This window comes from Oncorhynchus kisutch, unplaced genomic scaffold (genome assembly GCF_002021735.2).
Source record: "Oncorhynchus kisutch isolate 150728-3 unplaced genomic scaffold, Okis_V2 scaffold3733, whole genome shotgun sequence".
In the NCBI taxonomy this organism is placed as follows: domain Eukaryota; kingdom Metazoa; phylum Chordata; class Actinopteri; order Salmoniformes; family Salmonidae; genus Oncorhynchus; species Oncorhynchus kisutch.
The window spans coordinates 70780-88088 of record NW_022265678.1 but is presented as its reverse complement, the minus strand read 5'-3'; the positions used below and the strand labels follow the sequence as shown (position 1 = coordinate 88088).

At 43.0% G+C, this 17309-nt stretch overlaps 1 protein-coding gene across 1 annotated transcript in view; it reads right to left on the bottom strand.

Annotated features, from left to right (window-relative positions):
- The window catches only part of LOC116371839 (Fc receptor-like protein 5), a 120039-nt gene extending 103078 nt beyond the window's left edge, over positions 1–16961 (bottom strand). The window contains exons 1-2 of the mRNA XM_031820906.1: positions 16871–16961; positions 16406–16450 (exon numbers count right to left, since the gene is read on the bottom strand). Coding sequence (XP_031676766.1) covers positions 16406–16450; positions 16871–16895 — 70 coding nt within the window. The 5' untranslated portion in view covers positions 16896–16961. The remainder of the gene's footprint in view (positions 1–16405; positions 16451–16870) is intronic.
- Between the last annotated feature and the right edge of the window lie 348 nt (positions 16962–17309).

The following is a 17309-nucleotide window of genomic DNA, read 5'->3' as shown; positions in this document are numbered from 1 at the left end:
GGTGACATCACAGAGAGAATAGTCTAAAAGCTGTCTCACATCCAGGTGTATTCACAGAGAGAATAGTCTTGCAAAAAGCACTGACTCACATCCAGCTGACATCACAGAGAGAATAGTCTTGTAAAAAGCACTAGCTGACTCACATCCAGGTGACATCACAGAGAGAATAGTCTTGTAAAAAGCACTGACTCACATCCAGGTGTCATCACAGAGAGAATAGTCTTGTAAAAAGCACTAGCTGTCTCACATCCAGGTGACATCACAGAGAGAATAGTCTTGAAAAAAGCACTGACTCACATCCAGGTGACATCACAGAGAGAATAGTATTATAAAAAGCACTAGCTGACTCACATCCAGGTGACATCACAGAGAGAATAGTATTATAAAAAGCACTAGCTGACTCACATCCAGGTGTCATCACAGAGAGAATAGTCTTGTAAATAGCACTAGCTGACTCACATCCAGGTGTCATCACAGAGAGAATAGTCTTGTAAAAAGCACTAGCTGACTCACATCCAGGTGTCATCACAGAGAGAATAGTCCTGTAAAAAGCACTAGCTGACTCACATCCAGGTGTCATCACAGAGAGAATAGTCTCGTAAAAAGCACTAGCTGACTCACATCCAGGTGACATCACAGAGAGAATAGTCTTGTAAAAAGCACTAGCTGACTCACATCCAGGTGACATCACAGAGAGAATAGTCTTGTAAAAAGCACTGACTCACATCCAGGTGACATCACAGAGAGAATAGTCTTGTAAAAAGCACTGACTCACATCCAGGTGACATCACAGAGAGAATAGTCTTGTAAAAAGCACTAGCTGACTCACATCCAGGTGTCATCACAGAGAGAATAGTCTAAATGCTGACTCACATCCAGGTGTCATCACAGAGAGAATAGTCTAAATGCTGACTCACATCCAGGTGTCATCACAGAGAGAATAGTCATTTAAAAAGCACTGACTCACATCCAGGTGACATCACAGAGAGAATAGTCTAAAAGCTGACTCACATCCAGGTGTCATCACAGAGAGAATAGTCTTGTAAAAAGCACTAGCTGACTCACATCCAGGTGTCATCACAGAGAGAATAGTCCTGTAAAAAGCACTGACTCACATCCAGGTGACATCACAGAGAGAATAGTCTAAAAGCTGACTCACATCCAGGTGTCATCACAGAGAGAATAGTCTTGTAAAAAGCACTAGCTGACTCACATCCAGGTGTCATCACAGAGAGAATAGTCTCGTAAAAAGCACTAGCTGACTCACATCCAGGTGACATCACAGAGAGAATAGTCTTGTAAAAAGCACTAGCTGACTCACATCCAGGTGACATCACAGAGAGAATAGTCTTGTAAAAAGCACTGACTCACATCCAGGTGACATCACAGAGAGAATAGTCTTGTAAAAAGCACTGACTCACATCCAGGTGACATCACAGAGAGAATAGTCTTGTAAAAAGCACTAGCTGACTCACATCCAGGTGTCATCACAGAGAGAATAGTCTAAATGCTGACTCACATCCAGGTGTCATCACAGAGAGAATAGTCCTGTAAAAAGCACTGACTCACATCCAGGTGACATCACAGAGAGAATAGTCTAAAAGCTGACTCACATCCAGGTGTCATCACAGAGAGAATAGTCTTGTAAAAAGCACTAGCTGACTCACATCCAGGTGACATCACAGAGAGAATAGTCTAAAAGCTGTCTCACATCCAGGTGTATTCACAGAGAGAATAGTCTTGCAAAAAGCACTGACTCACATCCAGCTGACATCACAGAGAGAATAGTCTTGTAAAAAGCACTAGCTGACTCACATCCAGGTGACATCACAGAGAGAATAGTCTTGTAAAAAGCACTGACTCACATCCAGGTGTCATCACAGAGAGAATAGTCTTGTAAAAAGCACTGACTCACATCCAGGTGACATCACAGAGAGAATGGTCTTGTAAAAAGCACTGACTCACATCCCGGTGACATCACGGAGAGAATAGTCTTGTAAAAAGCACTAGCTGACTCACATCCAGGTGTCATCACAGAGGGAATAGTCCTGTAAAAAGCACTAGCTGACTCACATCCAGGTGTCATCACAGAGAGAATAGTCTCGTAAAAAGCACTAGCTGACTCACATCCAGGTGACATCACAGAGAGAATAGTCTTGTAAAAAGCACTAGCTGACTCACATCCAGGTGACATCACAGAGAGAATAGTCTTGTAAAAAGCACTAGCTGACTCACATCCAGGTGACATCACAGAGAGAATAGTCTTGTAAAAAGCACTGACTCACATCCAGGTGACATCACAGAGAGAATAGTCTTGTAAAAAGCACTGACTCACATCCAGGTGACATCACAGAGAGAATAGTCTTGTAAAAAGCACTAGCTGACTCACATCCAGGTGTCATCACAGAGAGAATAGTCTAAATGCTGACTCACATCCAGGTGTCATCACAGAGAGAATAGTCTTGTAAAAAGCACTAGCTGACTCACATCCAGGTGTCATCACAGAGAGAATAGTCCTGTAAAAAGCACTGACTCACATCCAGGTGACATCACAGAGAGAATAGTCTAAAAGCTGACTCACATCCAGGTGTCATCACAGAGAGAATAGTCTTGTAAAAAGCACTAGCTGACTCACATCCAGGTGTCATCACAGAGAGAATAGTCCTGTAAAAAGCACTAGCTGACTCACATCCAGGTGTCATCACAGAGAGAATAGTCTCGTGAAAAGCACTAGCTGACTCACATCCAGGTGACATCACAGAGAGAATAGTCTTGTAAAAAGCACTAGCTGACTCACATCCAGGTGACATCACAGAGAGAATAGTCTTGTAAAAAGCACTGACTCACATCCAGGTGACATCACAGAGAGAATAGTCTTGTAAAAAGCACTGACTCACATCCAGGTGACATCACAGAGAGAATAGTCTTGTAAAAAGCACTAGCTGACTCACATCCAGGTGTCATCACAGAGAGAATAGTCTAAATGCTGACTCACATCCAGGTGTCATCACAGAGAGAATAGTCCTGTAAAAAGCACTGACTCACATCCAGGTGACATCACAGAGAGAATAGTCTTGTAAAAAGCACTAGCTGACTCACATCCAGGTGTCATCACAGAGAGAATAGTCTTGTAAAAAGCACTAGCTGACTCACATCCAGGTGACATCACAGAGAGAATAGTCTTGTAAAAAGCACTAGCTGTCTCACATCCAGGTGACATCACAGAGAGAATAGTCTTGAAAAAAGCACTGACTCACATCCAGGTGACATCACAGAGAGAATAGTATTATAAAAAGCACTAGCTGACTCACATCCAGGTGTCATCACAGAGAGAATAGTCTAAAAGCTGACTCACATCCAGGTGACATCACAGAGAGAATAGTATTATAAAAAGCACTAGCTGACTCACATCCAGGTGTCATCACAGAGAGAATAGTCTAAAAGCTGACTCACATCCAGGTGTCATCACAGAGAGAATAGTCTTGCAAAAAGCACTGACTCACATCCAGGTGACATCGCAGAGAGAATAGTCTTGTAAAAAGCACTGACTCACATCCAGGTGTCATCACAGAGAAAATAGTCTTGTAAAAAGCACTGACTCACATCCAGGTGACATCACAGAGAGAATAGTCTTGTAAAAAGCACTAGCTGACTCACATCCAGGTGTCATCACAGAGAGAATAGTCTAAATGCTGACTCACATCCAGGTGTCATCACAGAGAGAATAGTCCTGTAAAAAGCACTGACTCACATCCAGGTGTCATCACAGAGAGAATAGTCCTGTAAAAAGCACTGACTCACATCCAGGTGACATCACAGAGAGAATAGTCTTGTAAAAAGCACTGACTCACATCCAGGTGACATCACAGAGAGAATAGTCTTGAAAAAAGCACTGACTCACATCCAGGTGACATCACAGAGAGAATAGTATTATAAAAAGCACTAGCTGACTCACATCCAGGTGACATCACAGAGAGAATAGTCTAAAAGCTGACTCACATCCAGGTGTCATCACAGAGAGAATAGTCTAAAAGCTGACTCACATCCAGGTGACATCACAGAGAGAATAGTCTTGTAAATAGCACTAGCTGACTCACATCCAGGTGTCATCACAGAGAGAATAGTCTTGTAAAAAGCAAGGACTCACATCCAGGTGTCATCACAGAGAGAATAGTCTTGTAAATAGCACTAGCTGACTCACATCCAGGTGACATCACAGAGAGAATAGTCTTGTAAAAAGCACTAGCTGACTCACATCCAGGTGTCATCACAGAGAGAATAGTCCTGTAAAAAGCACTGACTCACATCCAGGTGACATCACAGAGAGAATAGTCTAAAAGCTGACTCACATCCAGGTGTCATCACAGAGAGAATAGTCTTGTAAAAAGCACTAGCTGACTCACATCCAGGTGTCATCACAGAGAGAATAGTCCTGTAAAAAGCACTAGCTGACTCACATCCAGGTGTCATCACAGAGAGAATAGTCTCGTAAAAAGCACTAGCTGACTCACATCCAGGTGACATCACAGAGAGAATAGTCTTGTAAAAAGCACTAGCTGACTCACATCCAGGTGACATCACAGAGAGAATAGTCTTGTAAAAAGCACTGACTCACATCCAGGTGACATCACAGAGAGAATAGTCTTGTAAAAAGCACTGACTCACATCCAGGTGACATCACAGAGAGAATAGTCTTGTAAAAAGCACTAGCTGACTCACATCCAGGTGTCATCACAGAGAGAATAGTCTAAATGCTGACTCACATCCAGGTGTCATCACAGAGAGAATAGTCCTGTAAAAAGCACTGACTCACATCCAGGTGACATCACAGAGAGAATAGTCTAAAAGCTGACTCACATCCAGGTGTCATCACAGAGAGAATAGTCTTGTAAAAAGCACTAGCTGACTCACATCCAGGTGACATCACAGAGAGAATAGTCTAAAAGCTGTCTCACATCCAGGTGTATTCACAGAGAGAATAGTCTTGCAAAAAGCACTGACTCACATCCAGCTGACATCACAGAGAGAATAGTCTTGTAAAAAGCACTAGCTGACTCACATCCAGGTGACATCACAGAGAGAATAGTCTTGTAAAAAGCACTGACTCACATCCAGGTGTCATCACAGAGAGAATAGTCTTGTAAAAAGCACTAGCTGTCTCACATCCAGGTGACATCACAGAGAGAATAGTCTTGAAAAAAGCACTGACTCACATCCAGGTGACATCACAGAGAGAATAGTATTATAAAAAGCACTAGCTGACTCACATCCAGGTGACATCACAGAGAGAATAGTATTATAAAAAGCACTAGCTGACTCACATCCAGGTGTCATCACAGAGAGAATAGTCTTGTAAATAGCACTAGCTGACTCACATCCAGGTGTCATCACAGAGAGAATAGTCTTGTAAAAAGCACTAGCTGACTCACATCCAGGTGTCATCACAGAGAGAATAGTCCTGTAAAAAGCACTAGCTGACTCACATCCAGGTGTCATCACAGAGAGAATAGTCTCGTAAAAAGCACTAGCTGACTCACATCCAGGTGACATCACAGAGAGAATAGTCTTGTAAAAAGCACTAGCTGACTCACATCCAGGTGACATCACAGAGAGAATAGTCTTGTAAAAAGCACTGACTCACATCCAGGTGACATCACAGAGAGAATAGTCTTGTAAAAAGCACTGACTCACATCCAGGTGACATCACAGAGAGAATAGTCTTGTAAAAAGCACTAGCTGACTCACATCCAGGTGTCATCACAGAGAGAATAGTCTAAATGCTGACTCACATCCAGGTGTCATCACAGAGAGAATAGTCTAAATGCTGACTCACATCCAGGTGTCATCACAGAGAGAATAGTCATTTAAAAAGCACTGACTCACATCCAGGTGACATCACAGAGAGAATAGTCTAAAAGCTGACTCACATCCAGGTGTCATCACAGAGAGAATAGTCTTGTAAAAAGCACTAGCTGACTCACATCCAGGTGTCATCACAGAGAGAATAGTCCTGTAAAAAGCACTGACTCACATCCAGGTGACATCACAGAGAGAATAGTCTAAAAGCTGACTCACATCCAGGTGTCATCACAGAGAGAATAGTCTTGTAAAAAGCACTAGCTGACTCACATCCAGGTGTCATCACAGAGAGAATAGTCTCGTAAAAAGCACTAGCTGACTCACATCCAGGTGACATCACAGAGAGAATAGTCTTGTAAAAAGCACTAGCTGACTCACATCCAGGTGACATCACAGAGAGAATAGTCTTGTAAAAAGCACTGACTCACATCCAGGTGACATCACAGAGAGAATAGTCTTGTAAAAAGCACTGACTCACATCCAGGTGACATCACAGAGAGAATAGTCTTGTAAAAAGCACTAGCTGACTCACATCCAGGTGTCATCACAGAGAGAATAGTCTAAATGCTGACTCACATCCAGGTGTCATCACAGAGAGAATAGTCCTGTAAAAAGCACTGACTCACATCCAGGTGACATCACAGAGAGAATAGTCTAAAAGCTGACTCACATCCAGGTGTCATCACAGAGAGAATAGTCTTGTAAAAAGCACTAGCTGACTCACATCCAGGTGACATCACAGAGAGAATAGTCTAAAAGCTGTCTCACATCCAGGTGTATTCACAGAGAGAATAGTCTTGCAAAAAGCACTGACTCACATCCAGCTGACATCACAGAGAGAATAGTCTTGTAAAAAGCACTAGCTGACTCACATCCAGGTGACATCACAGAGAGAATAGTCTTGTAAAAAGCACTGACTCACATCCAGGTGTCATCACAGAGAGAATAGTCTTGTAAAAAGCACTGACTCACATCCAGGTGACATCACAGAGAGAATGGTCTTGTAAAAAGCACTGACTCACATCCCGGTGACATCACGGAGAGAATAGTCTTGTAAAAAGCACTAGCTGACTCACATCCAGGTGTCATCACAGAGAGAATAGTCTTGTAAAAAGCACTAGCTGACTCACATCCAGGTGTCATCACAGAGGGAATAGTCCTGTAAAAAGCACTAGCTGACTCACATCCAGGTGTCATCACAGAGAGAATAGTCTCGTAAAAAGCACTAGCTGACTCACATCCAGGTGACATCACAGAGAGAATAGTCTTGTAAAAAGCACTAGCTGACTCACATCCAGGTGACATCACAGAGAGAATAGTCTTGTAAAAAGCACTAGCTGACTCACATCCAGGTGACATCACAGAGAGAATAGTCTTGTAAAAAGCACTGACTCACATCCAGGTGACATCACAGAGAGAATAGTCTTGTAAAAAGCACTGACTCACATCCAGGTGACATCACAGAGAGAATAGTCTTGTAAAAAGCACTAGCTGACTCACATCCAGGTGTCATCACAGAGAGAATAGTCTAAATGCTGACTCACATCCAGGTGTCATCACAGAGAGAATAGTCTTGTAAAAAGCACTAGCTGACTCACATCCAGGTGTCATCACAGAGAGAATAGTCCTGTAAAAAGCACTGACTCACATCCAGGTGACATCACAGAGAGAATAGTCTAAAAGCTGACTCACATCCAGGTGTCATCACAGAGAGAATAGTCTTGTAAAAAGCACTAGCTGACTCACATCCAGGTGTCATCACAGAGAGAATAGTCCTGTAAAAAGCACTAGCTGACTCACATCCAGGTGTCATCACAGAGAGAATAGTCTCGTGAAAAGCACTAGCTGACTCACATCCAGGTGACATCACAGAGAGAATAGTCTTGTAAAAAGCACTAGCTGACTCACATCCAGGTGACATCACAGAGAGAATAGTCTTGTAAAAAGCACTGACTCACATCCAGGTGACATCACAGAGAGAATAGTCTTGTAAAAAGCACTGACTCACATCCAGGTGACATCACAGAGAGAATAGTCTTGTAAAAAGCACTAGCTGACTCACATCCAGGTGTCATCACAGAGAGAATAGTCTAAATGCTGACTCACATCCAGGTGTCATCACAGAGAGAATAGTCCTGTAAAAAGCACTGACTCACATCCAGGTGACATCACAGAGAGAATAGTCTTGTAAAAAGCACTAGCTGACTCACATCCAGGTGTCATCACAGAGAGAATAGTCTTGTAAAAAGCACTAGCTGACTCACATCCAGGTGACATCACAGAGAGAATAGTCTTGTAAAAAGCACTAGCTGTCTCACATCCAGGTGACATCACAGAGAGAATAGTCTTGAAAAAAGCACTGACTCACATCCAGGTGACATCACAGAGAGAATAGTATTATAAAAAGCACTAGCTGACTCACATCCAGGTGTCATCACAGAGAGAATAGTCTAAAAGCTGACTCACATCCAGGTGACATCACAGAGAGAATAGTATTATAAAAAGCACTAGCTGACTCACATCCAGGTGTCATCACAGAGAGAATAGTCTAAAAGCTGACTCACATCCAGGTGTCATCACAGAGAGAATAGTCTTGCAAAAAGCACTGACTCACATCCAGGTGACATCGCAGAGAGAATAGTCTTGTAAAAAGCACTGACTCACATCCAGGTGTCATCACAGAGAAAATAGTCTTGTAAAAAGCACTGACTCACATCCAGGTGACATCACAGAGAGAATAGTCTTGTAAAAAGCACTAGCTGACTCACATCCAGGTGTCATCACAGAGAGAATAGTCTAAATGCTGACTCACATCCAGGTGTCATCACAGAGAGAATAGTCCTGTAAAAAGCACTGACTCACATCCAGGTGTCATCACAGAGAGAATAGTCCTGTAAAAAGCACTGACTCACATCCAGGTGACATCACAGAGAGAATAGTCTTGTAAAAAGCACTGACTCACATCCAGGTGACATCACAGAGAGAATAGTCTTGAAAAAAGCACTGACTCACATCCAGGTGACATCACAGAGAGAATAGTATTATAAAAAGCACTAGCTGACTCACATCCAGGTGACATCACAGAGAGAATAGTCTAAAAGCTGACTCACATCCAGGTGTCATCACAGAGAGAATAGTCTAAAAGCTGACTCACATCCAGGTGACATCACAGAGAGAATAGTCTTGTAAATAGCACTAGCTGACTCACATCCAGGTGTCATCACAGAGAGAATAGTCTTGTAAAAAGCAAGGACTCACATCCAGGTGTCATCACAGAGAGAATAGTCTTGTAAATAGCACTAGCTGACTCACATCCAGGTGACATCACAGAGAGAATAGTCTTGTAAAAAGCACTAGCTGACTCACATCCAGGTGTCATCACAGAGAGAATAGTCTAAATGCTGACTCACATCCAGGTGTCATCACAGAGAGATAGTCCTGTAAAAAGCACTGACTCACATCCCGGTGACATCACAGAGAGAATAGTCTTGTAAAAAGCACTAGCTGACTCACATCCAGGTGTCATCACAGAGAGAATAGTCTTGTAAAAAGCACTGACTCACATCCAGGTGTCATCACAGAGAGAATAGTCTAAAAGCTGACTCACATCCAGGTGTCATCACAGAGAGAATAGTCTATTAAAAAGCACTAGCTGACTCATATCCAGGTGACATCACAGAGTGAATAGTCTTGTAAAAAGCACTGACTCACATCCAGGTGTCATCACAGAGAGAATAGTCTTGTAAAAAGCACTAGCTGACTCACATCCAGGTGTCATCACAGAGAGAATAGTCTTGTAAAAAGCACTAGCTGACTCACATCCAGGTGACATCACAGAGAGAATGGTCTTGTAAAAAGCACTGACTCACATCCAGGTGTCATCACAGAGAGAATAGTCTTGTAAAAAGCACTGACTCACATCCAGGTGACATCACAGAGAGAATGGTCTTGTAAAAAGCACTGACTCACATCCAGGTGACATCACAGAGAGAATGGTCTTGTAAAAAGCACTGACTCACATCCAGGTGACATCACAGAGAGAATGGTCTTGTAAAAAGCACTGACTCACATCCAGGTGTCATCACAGAGAGAATAGTCTCAGATTTACATTATTATTATATGCGTTACAGCCAACGCTAGACAAGCATTTGTGTAAGTTTATCATGGCATAATGCTATGCTAGGCTCTGCTTGCAGCAGGCAACATTTTCACGTAAATAAGAAAAGCAACCAAATTAAATAATTTACCTTTGAAGAACTTCAGATGTTTTCACTCAGGAGACTCCCAGCTAGATAGCAAATGTTCCTTTTTTCCAAAAATATTATTTCTGTAGGCGAAATAGCTCCCGTTTCTTCATCATGCTTGGCTGAGAAATCGACCGGAAAATGCTGCAATTATAAGCCAAACTTTTTTCAAAATTTGCTCCATAATATCGACAACACGGCAAACGTTGTTTTTAACATATATATTCGATAATATATCCATCGAGGGATTGCTATATATGGTCCCTTACGGCTATTCTTCAATGGAAATGCCTAAAAAGACGTCACAATGCTGTAGACACCTTGGAGAATGCGTGGAAAACGTAAGCTCATTCGTAGCTCATTCACAGCCATATAAGGAGTCATTGGCATGAGGCGTTTCAAAAAATGCGACACTTCCTGGTTGGGTTTCGCCTGTAACATCAGTTCTGTGGCACTCACAGACAATATCTTTGCAGTTTTGGAAACATCAGAGTGTTTTCTTTCCAAAGCTGTCAATTATATGCATAGTCGAGCATCTTTTCGTGACAAAATATCTTGTTTAAAACGGGAACGTTTTTCATCCAACATTTTTAATAGCGCCCCCTAATGCATAACTGGTTGAAAATACCTAAAATAATAAATAAACATAACAAATTATTAAAGAGAAGCAGTAAAATAGCTAGGCTTTATACAGGGTGTTACGGTACAGAGTCAATGTGGAGGCTATATACAGGGTGTTACGGTACAGAGTCAATGTGGAGGCTATATACAGGGTATTACGGTACAGAGTCAATGTGGAGGCTATATACAGGGTGTTACGGTACAGAGTCAATGTGGAGGCCATATACAGGGTATTACGGTACAGAGTCAATGTGGAGGCTATATACAGGGTATTACGGTACAGAGTCAATGTGGAGGCTATATACAGGGTGTTACGGTACAGAGTCAATGTGGAGGCTATATACAGGGTATTACGGTACAGAGTCAATGTGGAGGCTATATACAGGGTATTACGGTACAGAGTCAATGTGGAGGCTTTATACAGGGTGTTACGGTACAGAGTCAATGTGGAGGCTATATACAGGGTATTACGGTACAGAGTCAATGTGGAGGCTATATACAGGGTGTTACGGTACAGAGTCAATGTGGAGGCCATATACAGGGTATTACGGTACAGAGTCAATGTGGAGGCTATATACAGGGTATTACGGTACAGAGTCAGTGTGGAGGCTATATACAGGGTATTACGGTACAGAGTCAATGTGGAGGCTTTATACAGGGTGTTACGGTACAGAGTCAATGTGGAGGCTATATACAGGGTATTACGGTACAGAGTCAATGTGGAGGCTATATACAGGGTATTACGGTACAGAGTCAATGTGGAGGCTATATACAGGGTATTACGGTACAGAGTCAATGTGGAGGCTTTATACAGGGGGTACCAGTACAGAGTCAATGTGGAGGCTTTATACAGGGTATTACGGTACAGAGTCAATGTGGAGGCTATATACAGGGTATTACGGTACAGAGTCAATGTGGAGGCTATATACAGGGTATTACGGTACAGAGTCAATGTGGAGGCTATATACAGGGGGTACCAGTACAGAGTCAATGTGGAGGCTTTATACAGGGTATTACGGTACAGAGTCAATGTGGAGGCTATATACAGGGTATTACGGTACAGAGTCAATGTGGAGGCTATATACAGGGTATTACGGTACAGAGTCAGTGTGGAGGCTATTTACAGGGGGTACCGGTACAGAGTCAATGTGGAGGCTATATACAGAGGGTATCGGTACAGAGTCAATGTGGAGGCTATATACAGGGTATCGGTACAGAGTCAATGTGGAGGCTATATACAGGGGGTACCGGTACAGAGTCAATGTGGAGGCTATATACAGGGGGTACCGGTACAGAGTCAATGTGGAGGTTATATACAGTGGATACCGGTACAGAGTCAATGTGGAGACTATACAGGGGGTACCGGTACAGAGTCAATGTGGAGGCTATATACAGGGGGTACCGGCACAGAGTCAATGTGGAGGCTTTATACAGGGTATTACGGTACAGAGTCAATGTGGAGACTATATACAGGGTATTACGGTACAGAGTCAATGTGGAGGCTATATACAGGGTATTACGGTACAGAGTCAATGTGGAGACTATATACAGGGTATTACGGTACAGAGTCAATGTGGAGGCTATATACAGGGTATTACGGTACAGAGTCAATGTGGAGGCTATATACAGGGTATTACGGTACAGAGTTAATGTGGAGACTATATACAGGGTATTACGGTACAGAGTCAATGTGGAGGCTATATACAGGGGGTACCGGTACAGAGTCAATGTGGAGGCTATATACAGGGGGTACCGGTACAGAGTCAATGTGGAGGCTATATACAGGGGGTACCGGTACAGAGTCAATGTGGAGGCTTTATACAGGGTATTACGGTACAGAGTCAATGTGGAGGCTATATACAGGGTATTACGGTACAGAGTCAATGTGGAGGCTATATACAGGGGGTACCGGTACAGAGTCAATGTGGAGGCTATATACAGGGGGTACCGGTACAGAGTCAATGTGGAGGTTATATACAGGGGGTACCGGTACAGAGTCAATGTGGAGGCTATATACAGGGGGTACCGGTACAGAGTCAATGTGGAGGTTATATACAGTGGATACCGGTACAGAGTCAATGTGGAGACTATATACAGGGGTACCGGTACAGAGTCAATGTGGAGGCTATATACAGGGGGTACCGGCACAGAGTCAATGTGGAGGCTTTATACAGGGTATTACGGTACAGAGTCAATGTGGAGGCTATATACAGGGGGTACGGGTACAGAGTCAATGTGGAGGCTATATACAGGGGGTACCGGTACAGAGTCAATGTGGAGGTTATATACAGGGGGTACCGGTACAGAGTCAATGTGGAGGCTATATACAGGGGGTACCGGTACAGAGTCAATGTGGAGGTTATATACAGTGGATACCGGTACAGAGTCAATGTGGAGACTATATACAGGGGGTACCGGTACAGAGTCAATGTGGAGGCTATATACAGGGGGTACCGGCACAGAGTCAATGTGGAGGCTATATACAGGGTATTACAGTACAGAGTCAATGTGGAGGCTATATACAGGGGGTACCGGTACAGAGTCAATGTGGAGGCTATATACAGGGGGTACCGGTACAGAGTCAATGTGGAGGTTATATACAGGGGGTACCGGTACAGAGTCAATGTGGAGGTTATATACAGTGGATACCGGTACAGAGTCAATGTGGAGACTATATACAGGGGGTACCAGTACAGAGTCAATGTGGAGACTATATACAGGGGGTACCAGTACAGAGTCAATGTGGAGGCTATATACAGGGTATTACGGTACAGAGTTAATGTGGAGGCTATATACAGGGTATTACGGTACAGAGTCAATGTGTAGACTATATACAGGGGGTACCGGTACAGAGTCAATGTGGAGACTATATACAGGGGGTACCGGTACAGAGTCTATGGGAGACTATATACAGGGGGTACCGGTATAGAGTCAATGTGGAGGCTATATACAGGGGGTACCAGTACAGAGTCTATGTGGAGACTATATACAGGGGGTACCAGTACAGAGTCAATGTGGAGGCTATATACAGGGGGTGGCAGTACAGAGTCAATGTGGAAACTATATACAGGGGGTACCGGTACAGAGTCAATGTGAATAGTCTGGGTAGCCATTCGATTAGCTGTTCAGGAGTCTGAATGCTTGGCACTCTGGTACAGCTTGCCATGCGGTAGCAGAGAGAACAGTCTATGACTAGTGTGGCTGGAGTCTTTGACAATTTTAAGGGCCTTCCTCTGACACCGCCTGGTATAGAGGTCCTGGATGGCAGGCAGCTCAGCCCCAGTGATGTCCCTGGTTGAACGCATTCCCCTCTGTAGTGCCTTGCGGTCGGAGGCCGAGCAGTTGCCATACCAGTCAGTGATGCAACCCGTCAGGATGCTCTCGATGGTTCAGCTGTAGAACCTTTTGAGGCTCTGAGGACCCATGCTAAATCTTTTCAGTCACCTGAAGAGGAAAAGGTTTTGTCTGGAGTAAATCCATCTCGTCTGACACATTTAAAGAAAAATGATTTGTCTAGTTCAAGATGACTAATCGCTGTTCTGATTTCCAGAAGCTCTTTTCGGTCATAAGAGACGGGTAGCAACAACATTATGCATAAAATAAGTTACAAACAACGCGAAATAAACTAACAAAATAGTACGGAGCCCATAAAACAGCAGCCATCCACTCCGGCGCCGTCTTAAATCACATTTAAGATTAAAGAAAGAAAGAAAGTCACAATCTAAATCTGCTCCAAACAATTAGAACGTCAGGAAGGTGACCTCACAGAGAGAAACAACTAGCTTTTTGTTGTCAGGAAGGTGACCTCACAGAGAGAAACAACTAGCTTTTTGTTGTCAGGAAGATGACCTCACAGAGAGAAACAACAAGCTTTGGTTGTCAGGAAGGTGACCTCACAGAGAGAAACAACTAGCTTTGGTTGTCAGGAAGGTGACCTCACAGAGAGAAACAACACGCTTTGGTTGTCAGGAAGGTGACCTCACAGAGAGAAACAACTAGCTTTTTGTTGCCAGGAAGATGACCTCACAGAGAGAAACAACAAGCTTTGGTTGTCAGGAAGGTGACCTCACAGAGAGAAACAACTAGCTTTGGTTGTCAGGAAGGTGACCTCACAGAGAGAAACAACTAGCTTTGGTTGTCAGGAAGGTGACCTCACAGAGAGAAACAACTAGCTTTTTGTTGTCAGGAAGATGACCTCACAGAGAGAAACAACAAGCTTTGGTTGTCAGGAAGGTGACCTCACAGAGAGAAACAACTAGCTTTGGTTGTCAGGAAGGTGACCTCACAGAGAGAAACAACAAGCTTTGGTTGTCAGGAAGGTGACCTCACAGAGAGAAACAACTAGCTTTGGTTGTCAGGAAGGTGACCTCACAGAGAGAAACAACTAGCTTTGGTTGTCAGGAAGGTGACCTCACAGAGAGAAACAACACGCTTTGGTTGTCAGGAAGGTGACCTCACAGAGAGAAACAACTAGCTTTGGTTGTCAGGAAGGTGACCTCACAGAGAGAAACAACTAGCTTTGGTTGTCAGGAAAACGACCTCACAGAGAGAAACAACTAGCTTTGGTTGTCAGGAAAACGACCTCACAGAGAGAAACAAATAACTTGTGTCTGCTACGTTGTTGGAGACAGACCTCCCAATTGTATTCCTGTGCAGTTTTTTGTTGTCGTCTTGTCTAGCGAGAAGAGAACTGAGAAGGGAACTGAGAAGAGAAACGCTTTACCTGCTTGACCACAAGACCTTCCTTCTGGCCCTGCTCACGCGTAAGCTACTCAGTAACCTATGTACTGCTCACTGACTGGTTGCAGAAACACAACACACACAACACACACAACACACACACACAAGATCACTACACCAGACAGAGACTCACAACTACAGACTTAATATGAGAGGAGTAGCAGGAGTAGAGAGAGAGAGAGAGAGAAGAGGAGAAGAAGAGGAGAAGAAGAGGAGGAAGAGACTTGATATGAGAGGAGTAGCAGGAGTAGAGAGAGAGAAGAGAAGAAGAGGAGAAGAAGAGGAGAAGAAGAGGAGGGAGAGACTTGATATGAGAGGAGTAGCAGGAGTAGAGAGAGAGAGAAGAGGAGAGCAAGAGGAGAAGAAGAGGAGGGAGAGACTTGATATGAGAAGAGAAACAGGAGTAGAGAGAGAGAAGAAGAGAAGAAGAGGAGAAGAAGAGGAGGAGAAGAGGAGGGAGAGACTTGATATGAGAAGAGAAACAGGAGTAGAGAGAGAGAAGAAGAGAAGAAGAGGAGAAGAAGAGGAGGGAGAGACTTGATATGAGAAGAGAAACAGGAGTAGAGAGAGAGAAGATAAGAAGAGGAGAAGAAGAGGAGGAGAAGAGGAGGGAGAGACTTGATATGAGAAGAGAAACAGGAGTAGAGAGAGAAGAAGAGAAGAAGAGGAGAAGAAGAGGAGGAGAAGAGGAGGGAGAGACTTGATATGAGAAGAGAAACAGGAGTAGAGAGAGAAGAGAAGAAGAGGAGGAGAAGAGGAGGGAGAGACTTGATATGAGAAGAGAAACAGGAGTAGAGAGAGAGAAGAAGAGGAGAAGAAGAGGAGGAGAAGAGGAGGGAGAGACTTGATATGAGAGGAGTAGCAGGAGTAAACAGAGAGAGAGAAGAGGAGAATAAGAGGAGTAGGAAAATTGAGCAGATGATGAATAAATAGATACGTACCTCCATTATGACAGAGGCCGGAGTATACCAGTGTACTGAACAGCACTGAAACACAGAGAAAACTATCACTACGGTACATGATGTAAACACTGAGCTGTTCCACAGATATTAAACTATATAGATATTAGACTATAGAGATAATAAACTATAGAGATATTAAACTATATAGATATTAAACTATATAGATATTAAACTATATAGATATTAAACTATATAGATATTAAACTATATAGATATTAAACTATAGAGATATTAAACTATATAGATATTAAACCATATAGATATTAAACTATAGAGATATTAAACTATATAGATATTAAACTATATAGATATTAAACTATATAGATATTAAACTATAGAGATATTAAACTATAGAGATATTAAACTATAGAGATATTAGACTATAGAGATATTAAACTATATAGATATTAAACTATAGAGATATTAAACCATATAGTTACTCACAGAGTAGAAGACAGGTGTGTTCCATCTCAATGTATTCTATGACTTCCTCTCTCTAAACTCTTTAATGACTTATATCCTGTCTATCCAGCCTATTCTCTCCACACTGCCCACTTCCTCTCTGCTGAGAAGGGCTGGGAGGTGTGAAAGACCGTGTGGTGATGTAAGGGGGGTAGAGAGAGAAGAATGCTTATTTGAGTTTTTCTTGCCATAATATGGACTTATACGGCTATCTTCTGTATACAACACCTACCTTGTAACAACACAACTGATGGCGTTCTGCATTAGCATCGAACAGCCCCCGTGATATGCAGCTGTTCAGGGAAGCTAGAAACCATTATACACAGGCAGTTAGAAAAGTCAAGCCTAGCTTTTTCAAGCAAAAATTTGCTTCCTGCAACACTAACTCAAAAAGCTTCTGGGACACTGTAAAGTCCATGGA